Source organism: Diadema antillarum, unplaced genomic scaffold (genome assembly GCF_040938485.1).
Source record: "Diadema antillarum isolate AM-2024a unplaced genomic scaffold, OU_Dant_1.0 seq00000382_RagTag, whole genome shotgun sequence".
Taxonomy (NCBI): domain Eukaryota; kingdom Metazoa; phylum Echinodermata; class Echinoidea; order Diadematoida; family Diadematidae; genus Diadema; species Diadema antillarum.
Window position 1 is genome coordinate 2010775 of NW_027271380.1, and position 17877 is coordinate 2028651.

At 38.6% G+C, this 17877-nt stretch overlaps 1 protein-coding gene across 1 annotated transcript in view; it reads left to right on the forward strand.

Annotated features, from left to right (window-relative positions):
* The first annotated feature begins 3969 nt into the window (after positions 1-3969).
* LOC139731670 (GATOR2 complex protein WDR59-like) overlaps positions 3970-17877 on the forward strand; it is a 61197-nt gene continuing 47289 nt past the window's right edge. The window contains exons 1-4 of the mRNA XM_071642559.1: positions 3970-4041; positions 4850-4899; positions 6475-6619; positions 7352-7437. Of these exons, the coding sequence (XP_071498660.1) occupies positions 3979-4041; positions 4850-4899; positions 6475-6619; positions 7352-7437 (344 nt within the window). The 5' untranslated portion in view covers positions 3970-3978. The remainder of the gene's footprint in view (positions 4042-4849; positions 4900-6474; positions 6620-7351; positions 7438-17877) is intronic.

The window sequence follows — 17877 nt, forward strand, 5'->3', positions numbered from 1 at the left end:
TAACTATGCCCGAAGCGAAGCCGAGGGCGTAGTTATGGTTTTCACATCACCGAGGGCCTACATAATTGTAACTACACCCCGAATATCAAGCTGTCATTATTTGTTTTATATACCGAAAATATAGATTCTTCTTATCTGATTGATTTAAAGGTTACCTGAATTAAACAAGGACTAAAAGCTATTTAAAATTAGGCTGATCGACAGCGCGGCGGTCGTATCATTGGTGCGTACATAATTATGAGCGATCTATGTGTACGGGGTTGCGACTGTCTCCAAACCTATTTACAGGCACAGTTGATTCTATGCCCCGGGCACAGTAAATCATGACGTCATTTTGATCAAAAATGGGGCACAGCTATTTTCATGACTCCACTTTTAACCAATCAGATGAGAGGAATCTATATATGAGGTATATAATATTTTATTTTTCACAGGGTTATGCACCCTGCTCTTTGCGGGTGCACATCACGAGTTCGACACGTGTCATTCAGCCCACAATATACATCCCGTGCAGAATCATACGGCCCACGAGTTATACAGCCCACGAGTCATACACAGCCCATCGCATGAGTTCGACTCTATGCAAACGAGGCCCACGACGAAACTGACTCATTAAGTCCAGTGTTGTAATGTCGAACTCGTGGGCTGTTTTTACATACTACATGTATAGTGTCGAACTCATGGGCCTTATTTGGCTAATGTCGAACTCATGGGCTGTATGACTCGTGGGATGACCCTCTCTTTGCGACTAATGAATGAAGCGAGATCTTTTAAGTGCCAGGATCTTGATTCTCTCACACAAGGGACCTCCATTATGTCCTATCCGTGGTACGGAGTGATTTGCCTCCACTAAAGGGGACGGCATGTATTACTTATTAAAGCTTACTGGGATTCGAACAAGCAGCTTTAGATCCTATATACCAGCTGAACCACCTCGCCGCCCTGTAATTATGTGCGTCTAGTTTAAACCATGCCAGTTGCTCATCACTCCTGATCTTCCCTTAAAAGCTTTCTTTTTGTGTTTGATGACATCAAAGTTATTTTTTGACTATTTTTACACGAATACAGAAAAGTTAATAGAAGTACAGTATCCTAATAGATTAAATATGCCCATTGCATGATCTGTGCGTCTGAATAATGTAATTTTTATGTAACATTACTACACTTTGCTGATAACGTTCACGTGATATTGTTTGAAGTGTTTGTTGATTCCAAACAAGACAAGTCACTCCGAAATAATTCCAGCAATATGTAGCATAAATCACACCATACACTGGCATGATAAATCCATTACAGAAGAAATACTCAAGCAAACAATAAAGCAACTTGAAAATGCAGTCAACTTTTTCATAGTAGGCCTATAACTGGCAAGCCGTTCGCTGTGAAAATGAAGTAATATTGATTCCTAGATATACAAAATTTAGTTAGGATCCTGATGCAAAGTATTTTCGTCCAGCTCAAAGTTGATTGCTCGCAATCACAACATGTATGCCTCTAAATTGTGTGTACGTAGAATATTGATGGATGGCTAATAACTGATATATGAATAGCAGTCCAAGGATCAATAGCTGAGGATGCGATGTGTGAGAATCATGAGAAGCCTCGACGTGAAGGAGTGATTGACAACCGATGGCCGAGAGAGGGCGACTTTCTGAAACTACTGTGTAGACCACAGAACTCTTACAATTCTGTGGTGTAGACCGGTAAGCCCTTAGAGTATGGTACTACGGTAAGCAAGGTGCAGGGATATAGGCACACTGTGTGCGGCACACAGGACTGGTCAAAATTAGTTTGAACAAGAGACCATGAGGTAAGCAGTCGGATATTACAGAAAAGTTTTACAGACGTCGTGAACAGGAAGATCCGCATGACTAAAGACTCAACACAACACAGCACAACAAACAAACCAACTAACTGACAAACTGACCAACAAAGAAAAGTGAGCGACCAACACGCACCTTCTGCTGGTTGCCACGCAGGGTTAACTAAAGTTATCACATAATTATCTATAATAATGATTAAGATCAAATTCGTATATTTGGTTGTACTTGTCGAGAAACTAGCTTGCAGTTTTATGAATAAGATGTGTGCAATTATTATAAGTTGCAGTTTTTGCATTTGCTGCAAAAACAAAAATGATATTCACAACTTGTTAGGCCTACTTGTTTCTTAGCGAGCTACCTTATCCAATTTGCAATTCTGGAGCAAATTACACCAATCCTATAACGAGTCATTGAATGCGCGTTGGATCTGACGTGATGCGGAAAACGAATTTTGAAGACAAACAGATTCAAAATCATCTGAAATTGGTGTTAAACTTTTGATCTCAATACACGATATTTACCTCCGGAATTTCAGCTGTTGACGCTATAATAGCCTTCATCTTCAGCTTCATCTTCAGCTTCAGCTTCAGATGAAAATTCCGGAGGTAAATATCGTGCAGGGCCTATTGAGATCAAAAGTTTGACACCAATTTCAATTGAATTTCCAATACAGATGAGCTTCTCTTCTAAGATTTAATATCATCTTAAAACTAAATGTATAATAGACGATGCTTCTCGATAGAAATCAATTAAAAATATGTAACTTGTTCATATAACATTCTTTTATTTTAGCAGAAAAAACAAAGTCTTCAAAATGTAGGCCTATACAGGTCATTATAGTATAGTTAGCCTAGGAAACCGTAAAGAGTATCAACCTTGCCACATTGTCCAAGACGGAGAATTCCGTTCTTTGAGTGTTGAGTAAAACTGATGCATGAATGCATACTTTTTCTTCCGTATAATATTACAGGCAACAATCCTTTGGCTTACCACGCTATTTTCAAGTTATTTTTTTAATTTACATTTTAGAATATCAAGCAATTCAAATCAAGACAGAGGAACAAATGACTTAAAGGACAGGACTGATCAGGAGAATATGTGCATGTGGTTGGAGATCTATAATTTCAAAAGGAGAAGAAAATGAAAAATATTATTATGACAGGAGCAGGCCCGTAATTAGGATTTTTTTTTTGGGGGGGGGGGGGGTTCAGAAATAGAAAAAAAGTGTAGGCCTACCAGTTTAGTTCAAGTTTATGTTCAGTTCCGCAATTTTATACATACCGAACAACAACAAGGAACAAAGGGTGGGGATGGGGGGGGGGAGGTATGTTCCGCGGAACCCCCAGGAACCCCCCCCCCCCCCCCGTTACGGGCCTGAGAAGCCACCTGTGTTATGAGATTTACGGCTAAAAAAGCTGTCGACTTGTTGGCCCTATGTCTTTAAAACATATTATTCAAAGGTCGTTATCTTTGTATATAATAAATAATAACTTGCTGAAACTGCATGATGCTGTTCTAGCTGTCACTATTTATTACTCTTTGTCACCTCCGACGCGGATACTCCGTTTCTTCCTTCATACTCGCTTCCTTCTTGGTTTTTCATCCAAGCCCTGAAATAACTTCTGACATAAAATAGGCACTATCGCTTTCACTCATATACAAAAAAGTGCGACATGTTTTTGGGACCTTGTTCATCAAACTGTGCTTTGGTTAGGTCCTTTAACAACATTCAGTGTATATAAGTCTGATGCAAATTTACCTGTTACGTGTTGCCTACATGTTGCAACGTGTGTTAGGCCTATGCATAATCGCTAACTATGTGCATGTTTGTGGAAGTAAACTGAAACTAAAACTTCATAAAAGAATTACAATGTCAGGTGACGGATTCAAGATATTGATTTCACCTATTCAACCTATTGTTTGAGTTGCCTGATAATGAGAATTTCATGGCGACGAAGGCACACGGCCTACTAAAGATGAGCAAATCCCACATAGATTCTTTTTGCCTGTGGCAAGAATTCGTGTAAACAAGAAGTATTAAAAAAATAAATCCTAATGACATAAAATCGTATTGTCTCGGGCTCGCATCTCAAATCACACAGCGCAGCTAGATCGATTAAGATGTTGAGATGATCGATTCCTACAATTGGCCAAAATGTCTGTGCAGTGGACTTGGACGTCGGAAAATAGCTCGAGTCAGAGCTTCAGAGAATGTCAGGTTCGTGATGAGTTTGATATTTCATCAAAGAATTTCTATGGCTTGCTTTTCATTGTCTCATATATCTATTTAGCGTGCACAACGAATAATTAGTTCACGGGGAATTTGCCGATGCTCCTGATAGTCCCATACGTTGAAAATTATGTAAGCGTCATTTTGTAATAAGTGTGGCATGGCTGTGACTGTGTCTGAGCTGTGGTAACCCCGGGGCGCATTATATTACTAGCTCATTTTCTCATAGACAACATGTGCTTGTGTTGTACAGGCATATTTTATGGCGAGAAGCATTTTCCTTCATGTATATTACAATCTACAGACTTATACGTGGTAATTGTAAGCCTCAATAAAGGTAGACGATACTCTGCTTTCTCACATAAAATTTGCTAATTTGATCCATGAATTCAATGCTTGGATGATATAAATCAACTAATTTAATGATAAAACAAAAACGTTAACCACAAACACACAGTCATTACCTGCGTAACAGGGAGGTGTGTTGTAATGATTTGGTGAAGACATTACACAGAGATTTTGTTAACTCTAATGGTGATATTGAACACCTTGATGGCTGGCACTCTGAGGGAGTGATCATGATGTCAATGAAATGTAACTGAAATTATCTTGCTTATTCTTACAGAATTTTATTCATACTAGGCTGTGACATCTTAGGAAATTGGACTAGGTCAATTGATAGCATTCAGACACCTGCAGACCTCAATAAAACAAATTCAAAGAGTGATATTTGTGAAGAAATTGATTAACAAAACGATATTGTTCTGCTGTCATTGCTCCATGTCTTTTGCTGCAGGCCACCGCAATGACCCTGGATTCTACTGGAGATTATGTACTTTTGGCAGGGTATGAAACAAGTGTTATTGTTCTATATTTTCCACACAGATAGCTTGCAGGAATAAAGGATATTGATCTATGTCTTTTTTTGTAACTTTGATGTCATTTTCTATATACTGTACAGGGCCGGCAGAGCGTTTTCAATAGTGTGGGGGCCCACTTCCGGGTTTCATGAGCTAACAAGCAAAAAAAAAAAAAAAAAGAGGTCCTCAGCTCATCTCTCCCCATCCACTTTCGGGTTTCTTTAGCTAACAAGCAAAGAAAAAAAAAAAAAAAAAGGGTCTTCAGCTCCAAAAAAATAAAAAATAAAAAATAAAAAATGAAGGTCTTCAGTGAAAAACATAACCTTACCGCGCTCACACTTCAAGATCTCTATCTATTTAAGTGCCATTTACGTACTTCCGGGTTAAAAAAAGTGTGGGGGCCCAAAGTGATGACACCTTATGTATTCCTTTGTATGATGCACAAAAAGTGTGGGGGCCTGAGCCCCCAGGGCCCCCACGGTTCCGCCGGCCATGCTGTATATTTGGAACTTTTTGAAACATTGAAAGCCACATCTTATAAAGGCAGCCAAAAAAAAAAAAAAATAATGGATATTTATTTTATGTTCTGCTGTTAGCATTCAAACTGCGCAATGGTAGTGTTTCCACATTTGCAGAAGAACATGGTTAATGTACTGGGTATGCAATTTTGGACTGCATATGAAAGCATGAAATGACCCTTCGATGCACTGCTGAATCCCTTCAGTTTCTGTGTATTACATGAACACAGACTAAAACTTGCAAAGGATGGCATGAAGGTAGATAGGTTGTAGATATCAATAGATTCCAAATATTGCGACTCTTCTAGAGAGGTTACACACTCGTTTGTTGAACCTCTTTGTTTACTTTAGGTGCATGGAATGGATAGTATGACTTACGTGTATTTGGTTTAAAAGAAGACAACATTGGTATGAAATTTTCAGGAGGCCCATGATGTCAAATTCATTTTTTGTGTGGATTTTGTAAATGATATTTACCTGAACTAAATTACATGGAGATTGGCATCTTTTTGTTGTTAATGGATATTAAAAAGTGAGACATGCAGATAGCTCATGTTTACCTGTGGAAAAAAGTACCAGATATCACTAATACCAAGGTACTTGTTTCAAGACAACTAAAAAAAAATCTGAATATGCTAGGGATGCAACAAGTGTGTCACAGCTAGCATTTTTGTTTACATTTTTTGTTGTTGTTGAAAGGGTTGCCCATCATTTTAACCTTTTGGTTTTCAATGAGTTTTATTTGAGTAATGATAACACTGCACTCATGTGGTTTGAGGTAGCTTCTGATGCTTACTCATCAAAATGAGAACATGTCTCATAGTTTACCTACACTGTATTTACAAACCATTACTACATATTATGCAAATTGAAGAAAAAGGTTCAACTCACATGTACTGCACAAACAGTGTGCAAGGTTTTTGACAGAAATTGCATGCTTTGTAGCTATTAGATATGTGATAAAATTGCGATGAAGATAAAATGATAAACTCTAAGTACTGGTTCATTTTTCCCCCTTCCATCACATGTTGCCACGGTTACAGGAGAAGAGGCTTGGATGTGGTGAGACTGTCTGACATGCCCCACTGTAGACCACTGAGGGTCAAACACAAGACTGTCATGAAGTGGGACATCACTGTTGCGGAGTGGAATCCACATGAGCAGCAGAGGCATCAGTTTGTTACTGCAGTGAGTAGTCTTCATGTCAGACTTTGAGATATTTTTGTTAATCTGTGAGCAAGAGAATTTGTGTCACCATTGCATTCATGTTGCTCTGTGTCATTTGCAAGAGGAAATCTTGATAGCGCTGATATTGTAAATCAGAACAGGATACGCATGGTAGCAAACATGATAATAAAGCTCATAATGTATGATGATGATTAAGTCATGACTAAAGTGAACAAGTAATGGTAGTGATAGTTATAAGTAGTAATAGTAATGAAGGCAATTATGCTACACTGACATAATAATAATAGTAGTGATAATAATCATCAAATCTGAGGAAAGTGATACAGTATAAAGTGAATGAGCCACGAAAGCGAGGGTGATGGAAGAAGGCATGGAAGAGACAGGTGGAGAGTGTTATTGATTGGGTTGTGCACTATTGTGCATTACTGAGCGAAATAAGTGAAGTTTGCAAGCCATCAACTGAATTCATTGTTCAAACATGGTGCACAAAGAGTTAATGGTATTTACATCGGTGCAAAACACACTTGATGTGCGTTATTGGTATCATCTAGTGATGATGAGAAAGATCATTGAATAATGATGATAATAGCAGCATGAAGATGATGAGAAATCATGGTAATCACCCTGTCATAGTGTCATTACCAGTTATTTGTGTGTATCACTTTTTTTTTTTTTCTCTGTGTCAGGCTCAAAACAGAAAATTTTCTTCATCATATTTTTGCAATATTCCAGTCCAACCAAACAGCTGATGTGTTCACACGGCGAGAGTCGGACTATGTGCAGGAAATGTCACTGAAGGCACACACAAGAGCAATAAGGTCAGTATCCATGCACGTTTTGGTAATGCCCAGAAGGGGATAACAATTTTGGGGTGCATCTTTCTGTGTCTTTTTGTTTATTACTGTCAAATCATACTTATAGACAGCATTTGGCTTATTGTACATTGATGTTGCTGAAAAAAGGCCATGTGTTAAAACTGGAAAAAGGAATTACACCTATGTATTTAAGAGGGTTGTACTTGTACTTTGTACCTTTGCTCCCACCATTTCTTGTGTAAACAAAATTTTATGGTAAACAAAAGCATGGAGCGCAGAAAAAGATATAGATTATGACTCAGATATGAATAAATAGTCATTAAATGCAAGTGCAAAACATGCAACGTAGAAGGAATATCTATTGAGGTGATATTGAACCTTCACAAGCATAGACTTGTACTGATCAAATGGGTTATTTTAAGCTGGCCAGTAGAGGGCGTTATTCAACTACAATGTGTAGCCACCATACACTTGCACATGACTAGTCCTGTCTTTTTCAGGTGCTCTTGAAAATGTTATACAACTTGAGTGTGGATTTGTGCGCTTCTGAATGTCAAGGGACTCATTTTCCTGGAATGTTTGGTCTGACTACACTTATGAGATGCTGAACTTACTGACAAATCATCAAGAATCAAAGAGAAAAAAAAAGTGTTCAAGAGGGCAGGAAATTTAAATTCAATGACACAAGGGTTGGCTGACACTTCATATATCAAACAATGAGTTTGCTGTCATCTGCAGACTTCCACGGCCATCTCTTTGTTTGAATAGTATACTTTCCCATTATATTATGCACACACACACACACACACACACACACACACACACATGCACAACCAAACAAACAGACAAACCATGTTTTGATGAAATGTTACAGGTGTATGTAAATATATGTTAGGGAATTGACAGAAAGTTTGATTCATTGGAAGACGCTCATCTGGGTCCTGATATACTAAGATGCCATTTTTTTACTCTTGTGTAGTATTTTTTACTGCAAGTTTAATGGAAAATACTATTTTTCCCAAATTGTACTATGACATGTCTATTGCAGGAAAGGTAAAAATACTGGGGTTTTTTTTTCACCAAAAATGTAATGTTATGTCCTTTCAACTATTGTTGTTTGCAAATTTGCCATCCCTGTGATATATGAAGCATATAAAAGATGGCTTTCCTCGAGAGATGGGTGTTCATCAATCATGTAGAGGTTGACGATATTAGAATAAGATATTGAAGTGACATTTCTTCACACAAAATAGGGACACATTAAGCAAATCTACAACAGCTTCATTATCTAGGGTCACATTTGGACAGCTGTCAAAAAGGCATTGATCATGACTTTGCTTGTGTTGAATTTGTAATGCACACAAAAAGATCAAAGTATGAATCATCTTAAATTTGCATGGGAGAATAAATTTCCTCATGCTTGTAGCATGCAGTAGTAATAAGTAATATAAAAGAATAAAAAGTTGAATTTTGAGCCATGTGTTTGTATGAGTACACTTAAAATTCTTAGTAGTAGTAGTTTTAGTAGTTGATCCTTTTGGTGAGATTGACATGTTTACAAGGCATGGAGGTAAAGTTCTTACAACCTACTAGTCTTGCTACCTCTGTCTCTCTTTTTTTTTTTTTGGGGGGGGGGGGGGGGGGGGGGGAGGTGGCAACCTTAACCACAAGGAGACTGTTACCACAGCAAACTTGATCCTCTCTATTCCCTGATCTCCATATAACTGTTTGCAAACAATGCAAGTAAATCTCTTTTCAAGCACTGTCCTCCTATCCCAATCTGTCTGTCTTTCTATAAGAAAATCTCCTCTCTAGAGACTTAAAATATCTTAATCACGAATCAGACCTCTCCCTATTCATACTTCTCTCACTGTTCTACACTTCAGTACACATTCACTGAAGACTGCTTAGATACCCAGCACTTTCTTGTTTCCGTGCAAAAGTAGTCTTGCAGGGAATTAGTCCCCTCAACTCTCCTCATGACTATAATTTCCTATCTCTTTGGTAGATCTTAGCATAGCCAAGTATCTTTCAGGGAATTTTGCAATGCGAGCGTTGTGCATCATGCTATCGTTCAGAGACTGTGTGAACAGAGTACCGCATGAGATGACAATGCGGAATCAAATGAGCAGTCTAGTGTTGATTATGAGATGGACACTTTGTTCGTATGAGGCAGATTCAACTGTCATGTAGTCCTGTAGGCTTGTTTTGCTATTGGCCAGGCGCGGAGAGATTGCCAAGACTTTGTAGAGAATTTGTAAAGATATGGAAATTGCGAGTGTCTGAGGGACATCGAGTCATTGCTGCCCTTAAAATCCGCACATGGTTTTTGTTGTATGATGCATCATTTGTTCCACTCTCGAGCATCGAAATTCAAAGTTGTACTTTCAAACTGTATTCATCTCAAGAAGTCTATCCATGCCAGCAATATGTCAAAGTACTTAAACAGTGGTGTGTGTGTTTGTCTTCAGTGGAAATTGTTACTGTGACCTGAGAAGTTGAAACCGAAGTTCTGGAGTAAGCCTTCTGCTGAAGTGGGGTCTGTTATCCCTCTGCTTACAAGAACTGGGATGTGCTGTACATCATCGATGTGATGGATTGCAATAACTCGCACTATAGGTGATGATAGTTCTAAATGTGTATTAGCATTTGACTCTCTAACCCTGTACCTACCCACCATTCTGCAAAACATCTTCACTGACAGTGATAGACTATGCCATGTCCGTATTGAGAAATTTGAAAGCTGCAGAAAGTGCTTGAAGTGAGGTATCAAATCTTTTCAGCATCTGAATTGAATTGATTTGCTTTATGTGACCAGAAAGGAAATGGCTAAGCCACCATAGGACTGATAGCTTTCGACCTCCTCTGAAGGACGGGGCAATGAGGATAAAGTGCCCTGCTGAGGGGCACAGCCACTCCAGCCATGGAACTCAAACCAGGGAACATGTGATTGACACCTCATCATTGTATCCACTGAGCCACAACATCTACTCCAGCTATCTCAAGTCAATCAATGTCAGACAACTGGTGCATAGCAGACTGACCACTCTGACATGCCACTTGCCACTTTAATACTGCAGGGCTTGTACCAAACAAAAGAGACTTAATTCACATTGTGACCTGTGGTGACAAGTGCAGACATCCCTGTCTATCAATTTCTAGTTTGTACCTGACAGTGAAGGCAACTGAGTTTCGCCAGATTTTCCAGCTTTTCCAGGAAATGAGATATTTTGTGTGCTGAATTATTCATGACACAATGACAGATGATTAGACAGCCCTGTCTAATGAGCCATCAAATTGTGGAAGATCATGCATGAATGTGCCACTCAAAGCCTGATAAAAACATTTTTGACTCATTTGATGTTTGTGGTACTCCCCGAAATATTAACTGCATCACATCAATGCTCGTAGAATTTAAAGCCAGAATGAATTGTTCATAATATATCTGGATCTATAGGCATTTCCACAACTGTCGTTGATCCAAAGGTTTAATCTTCTTTGACAGTTGAAATTATGTGTGAAGTGGCTTTAAAATACTTGGTGTTTGATATGGTATTCAAGCTGCAATGTTCCAAGAAACATAGATGATGCTGTATATCAAGAAGATTAGGAACACAAAATTAGCCAAATGACATGCTGAAAACAAAATTATAAGAGCCTGTAATGTGATTGAAAAAATGAAATGTGTGCAGACAGAGTAAGGATTTATTATTTTGTTTCCAGTGGGGTGAAGGACTGAACATTGAACCACACATGAGATTATAGTTTGTATTGCAGCTTCTCAGTTGTCCGTCTTGAGAGTAGCCTGCTATCGGATCAACTTGAACTTCAAACATTGAGCTCTTGAAATATCCATATGATGATAAGACTGTTGCATTTTGACTGAAATGCACATGTACTGTATATGATGTGATAAACTCTGTGAGATAGAGCATGCTAAGCCTTCCATACATGTATGTGTACAGAATACTATACAGAAGTAGCATGAATGTTGGATAACATCAATAATATGTGGTCTGTTTTAAGCTTATTATCGTCAGTTACTCCTAAAATGCATTGATAACTAAAAGAGCCTCATGGCAGATATTCCACAAAAACCTGCTTTCAATTTGAGGACTGCTGAGTAAAAAACAAGGATGAGTGCAGCCATGAGACGTGGCTCAGTGGCAGAGTTTTCCCACCGGGTCTGCCTCCTCAACGAGCGGGAGAACGTCGAACTTAGACGCACCCTCACCAACCTGGATTCAGCGAGGAGGCAGTGCCTGCAGAGCCATGAAACGGAGATCCTGAAGTTGAAGAAGAAGGCGGAGAAGCTAAGTCTGAGCGTCATAGACTACACAGAGAGGAGGCAAGGACTGAATCACCCCTTGAGGGATGGGCGAGCAGGGGGCATTCTAGAAGATGGGCAAGGGATGTTGCGCCGTGGTAACGGAGGTAGGGCTTTGTCAAGGAGTGCCTCCCTCCCTGGGAAAAGCTCAAGCCATAAAAGGGAGAGGAAAAGTGTGACCTTTCAACATGATGAAGTGTGCCAAACGAAATCACCTGCACAAAACGGAACTGGTGGGACCTCTGATAACCATGCTGGTACTCAGAGCAGCCGTCAAATGTCTACCGGTCGTTCGAGAAGCATGTCAGTTGATTTAGGTTACCAGGTTAAGCATCTTCAAGGACACCGGCCTATGGTGAATAACTATGTCCATGGCAACCCATCTGATGGGAGATTGAATGTGCGTGCATCACGCCCATCTCATTCCTCGTACAAGTCTTCCAACCGCCCCTCTGCAATTTCCTTTGATGACATGCAGTCCCCTTACAAGGTTCTTCAGTGCATTGGGAAGCGTTCTGTGAGCTTTCTTGATGACAAGAGAGGCTTCAGTGGCCGGCCATCACCGAGGAGGTTTGTGGTGTCACCTAGGAGACCACTGTCAGCCTCACATTTATCAAGACCCAGAACTGCACCCAACAAAATATGACCCTTCCAAACTTTTTCCCGATGTTTCAGTTTGTTTGTTATGTTCCCTTGTAAAAATCAAATCATTGTTTGAAATCAACGACGTCATTCTCAGCGGAAAATACTTAAAGGTCCTGTTTACCTTTGAGAACAGTGATTTCAAAAATGTTCGAGATATCACATTTGATCATATCTGTACATGTAGGTCAGTTGTATCACAAAACATCCTACCATATAAAATTTTTGCAATAAAGCCTAAAATATAAGGAGATATCACTATCTTTCTCAATAAACCATAACTGTAGACATTTTGGTCCAAAAAATTTCTATTATAGTTATTGTTCACATTTTGTATATTTAACAATACTTAACATCGATTGTACTGATTCAATTTTTACATTGTTTGTTTCTATCCCTAACTCACACATTATTTATTATCAACTATTTTGAAGCGCTAATGCTGGGTTTTTGTTTCATCTGCAAATGGTGCACTTGTTATCGTCTTTTGAGGTACAGGTGGAGGAAACTGTCAACAATAAGTAGTTCACTTGACAGCTTTGGGGTTAAGATGGTATCTTGTAATTCTCTCATTTTTTTTTTTTAACTGCAGGACCAAAACACACTATTAGTAATATATTTATGCAAAACACATGTACATTTAGTTGTTCACTTGAGACAAATTTACAGAAAGAGGCAAGTCAATTGCTCTTTTATTATGCGAAAAAAGTGAAAATATGTTGAATTTTCTTTTATATTTTCTTTATACTGTTGTACGCATATGACTCACAAGCTGTAGTAGTCTCCTCATCCAGCGGTTCCAACACAAAAATTTAAAAATTTCATAACTTTTGCATCGATTGTCCAATTTTCCTCAAACTTTCACTGATGTGTTCTACTAATATTGTTGCATTTTCTCAATCCTTATGTTTATGAAGGTGAACTTGTCCTTTGATATAAATGCTCATACAATGTGTTCAATAAACTTTGTACCTTCTCTGAGATGTCAGTCTAAAGTGAGATTGCACGAAGGAAATATCTCTGGGACAGATCTCAACATTTATTATAGAATTATTTGCTGTCAAAGTAGATGAACTTTAGAAGTAAAGTATTATATATGCATCTGCAGGAAAAAGACCTTAATGTTTTGTGTGCTCGTACAGGTTAAAACATTGGCCTTTAATTTTACTTTTGTTCAGTACACAGCATACTGCAAGTTCATGCAAGTTTAGCTTCATGATTATAGTAGTCTTTCACTTTGATATGCATAGATCCAACCTTCAGCTACTGTAATAGCTTTATTTCTGTGTGCAGATGAGAAAGTCACAGACATTTTCATGAGGTGTTGTTTAAGCAGATTAACACTGAGACTTATAGTCAGTGCAATAATGCTTGTCCATTTGCGATATTTTCGTATGCTGTTTAATTCAACAGTGATTCTCAAATTTTTCAAAAATAACCGCTTTTACAGTAGTACAAACCTCATGTGATACTTAAGTATATTTGAATATTTAACTTTGCAATAATACAGCATAAATGTTTTTTTTTTTCTTTTTGAAATCTTTATCCAGAAACTTCTGTTTCAAATCTCTTTGTCCTTTCACTCTGATTCTTTTCATTCCTAAATTCAGTGATATGATATCCCAAACATTGTGTATAGTGTGACCTTTGAACGTGCTTTAAAAAGTATTTGAATAACTTCCTCTGTGCTTTTCTGCTGATACAACCTTTAAAAAGTACATGGAAAATTCAGTGTATGCCAAAGGAGACTATGGTATAAATACTTCAGTGCTGTATAGGATTATATGGCTGTTTTCTTGTTTTTTCGGGGGGGGGGGGGGGATGGTAGTTGGTGGGATGTGTCGTTGTTGTCATTCATAAGTACGTTGTAATTCTCCAGGTTTGTGAGAATTTCAGCAGGTCATAGTTTGAGATCTGGGCCCTTGTTGCATAAAATTTGAGATCAAACGTGAATAAGAAAATCCAACCGAAGTCTCTTTTACAGTCAGTGGTGTCTCCCTGGTACGAGTGTGTGTGTGTGTGCATGTGCCCTAATCTCATTTGAACGCATGTGTTCGTGCAGTACTCGTAGTGTCTATGCAGGCCATACAGTGTCGAAAGGGATTGGGCAGCACAACTTTTCTGTGAATGGCTTGAAAACATGAATGTAAAGCAATTAAAGAGCGCAAATTCAAGAACATGCAAATTATCTTTTTGGGGCACTCATCACACACAAAAAATTAATTGTGTGACAATATAGATACAATGTATTTACACTTACAGTAAGGAGACTCTTGAAAACGAGATCTTGAGTGCAAATTTCACCCACTGCATGCTTTTCACACACAAAACGTTTCTCACATTAGGCCTTTCATTACCAAAGTATCAGTGGATATGCACTTAGCAATGCAGGTGTGATATAATTGGCAGGACCCTCTAGAAGGACAATACAAGCACTAAAGCTGGTATCTCACTGAGCGGCGAACGTTTGCAAACGTAGCGAATTTGAGATTCGCCAACTTTTCTGATGAATGTTTGCGAAAAATCAAGGTTCGCTTCTGCCATTAGCGACAGTTAGCGACTTTTAGCGATGTTTAGCGACAATTAGCAACACTTCAGCGAATGTTTGCGAAAGTGTTTGCGAAACACAGGTGGCGACTATTAGCGACTGTTAGCAAATGTTGGCGACAATTTTGCAAATGTTAGCGACAGTTTTGCGAATATTAGCGACTGTTTGCAAATCCTTTGCGACAATTTGCGAATGTTCTGGGACCTAGAAAAGTACCAGGCGATTGTGTATAGTGAGACCCGTAAAACGAACGTACAGCCTTCCACTGAATTCAGATGTCTTGTGACAACCGTTCAAAGTGGATTTCCAGTATATATGGAGATAAATTTCTGCCAAGAAAAGGCTCAACGTGCTGCTATCCTTGAAGAGCTGCTTTGCCAGGCTGCTGCTACAGCTATCGTGCAGCATAAGAGAAAGAAGATGAAGAAAAACAAGAAAGGAAGAAGAAAAGAAAGACTGTTTGGATCAGAGAGTGGTTGTTGCAGAGGACAGACTTTGGTCAATATGAAAAGCTTTTGCAGCAATTACATGATGGAGATGTCAAGAGCTTCAAGAACTTCCTTAGAGTGGAACCTTGCCTGTTTCAGGAGCTTTTATATAGGAACCATATGGTTACTTGTTCTAAAGAGTATCCATTTTACAAACATCGATCATTATTACATTGTCTGCTGTGTGCAACTCTAGGAAGGGTACAATGCTATCAATATTTCTGTACACCTGCATGATGTGCAATAGACTCCAAGCCACAGCCCCCTAGTGATCTCAGTCAACCCCAAACAAAGGGATGTGGGAAATGGACAAACAAACAAACAAACAAACAAACAAACAAACAAACAAACAAACTAACTAACTAACAAACAAAGAGCATTGAATCATGAAAAGCAACATGATCGATGAAAAAGAGGGGGGGGGGGGGATAGAGAGGAGGTGGAGGAGGAGGACGAGAGAGATAGATTAGTGGTACTATTGAGATTTTGTAAGATCAAATTTGCCAAAGTTGTTGAGCATATCATGAAGGGGTAGATTGGATATCTTGAAGGGGTAGATGGGCAAGTAGTAATGAGAGATGATGAATGAATAGGGAACCAAAAAATCACTCTGAGAGCGCAGACCTCCGCCAAGCAGCTCATTTCCACCACTGATCTTGTTCTTCCGTAGAGATCAGTGATTTCCACCCATACGTATGCATGCTGAAAATAGCCTGATTTCCCAATATAGAAGCCTTTTGTTATGTCATGAACTTCCAGCTGCACGACACACCTTGCCCTGGCAGAAACTAGAGCACATGCTTTAGTGCATGTATGCAAACCTAAAAAAAAAGAAAAAAAAAAAAAAAGAAAAGAAATGTACAGCTTGAACTCCCAAGTTCATTGACCCTACATGCCAAAACAGCAACAATCCTTCATAAAATCCATGAAAAATTTCCAGATCACTACCAACATTTAATCATCTGTTCCTTGTGTCCTTCTCAACCTTTCCTATTCGTTTCATCTGGAATCCATTCTCAGCTTTTTTAGTTACTTTTCCACACGGACAAACTAAACAAACCAACCAAAAAAGTAAACCAACATCAATGAAAACATAACCTCCTCTTTTGGCGGAGGGAATAAACAGGAAAAGAGATTCTCACTGTGATGCAGAATATGCAATCTGTGTGTTCATCTCCCCATAAATATGATTATAGATGAATAGATAGAGAGAAAGAGATGAAATTATAGGAAGAGATGGAGAGGAAGATAATGAGACAGAAAGCAGAGATTGATAGAGAGAATGAGAAGTGACAGGGAGGGAGGGGGGTGGTAGAGAGGGAGAGAGGCTCAATTATTATATCCCTCAGGGGTATAATAAATGATAGGAGAAAAGAGAAAACATGAAGACAGCAATCAGAGCAGCTTGTGTTTAGCAATTGAGACACTAATGACTGGGTCAAATATTGCATATGTATTTTTTAAAAATATCCTGGTAGTGGAAAAGAATCATACTTCAGAGAAGTACTCCTATTCCTGGTGTGATTTTGCCTTTCCTTCTGTTTCAAAGCCATGCTTGTAGAAATAATATCCTGGAGCTCATATATCAGGGCTCAACACTAACCTTTTTTCTCTGGTAGTCTAGGGGATCTGTTCGGGCCACTAAAATCTCTGAATCTGACATTTTTGCAAACAAACTAATAAGAGAGCTTTGCAGTGATGACATCATTGACATCATAACCTACTCCTGAAATCAGAGAATTTTTCCCTTATTTTTTTTTTCATAAGGTTTATAGTCACAAGACCCATCTTACTTGTAGAAAAAAATATAAGTGAAAGCTAAATTAGCACATTACATGTACAAATCCAACTGTCAGTGATCCATATTAACTTTTTATCATTTCCCATGATTAGTCTAGAATACAGACCAGAGGTTTTACTATAAGGGTGTAAATAATACCTTCTGATCTTGGATTCCTATTTAAAAAAAAAAAAAAAAAAAAATCAAAATTCTATTCTAAACATGCTAGTGCCCTGATGATAGGCTTCTTTTGTAATATGAGGAGCAATATGATGAGACCGAAGTGGCTCCATATAACTTGCTCTATTTTTTTTTTCAAAACTCATTTGCCATGGATTGTTTGGAATCGAAAGACTAGCCTCCTTTCCATGAAAGAGAGTCTTGAACTATGCAACCAATAAAACCCTCAGTCAAGGTAGCAATCTGGGAGAGAGACTCATTACATAATCCTCACAATAGGCCCAGATTTAATTACTTTTCAGCCCAAAATTGGAGCCCATGGTTTATTAAGTAAGTGTTCTTCATTAGTTGTTCATCACACAATACAGCTCTTAAAGAAATTTAAAATGAATGGAGTACACAGGTGATTTGGGACTCACTTTTACTGGCAGGGGACAGGGGAAATACTGCTTTGACTGAGAGAGGTACTTGTAGTGTG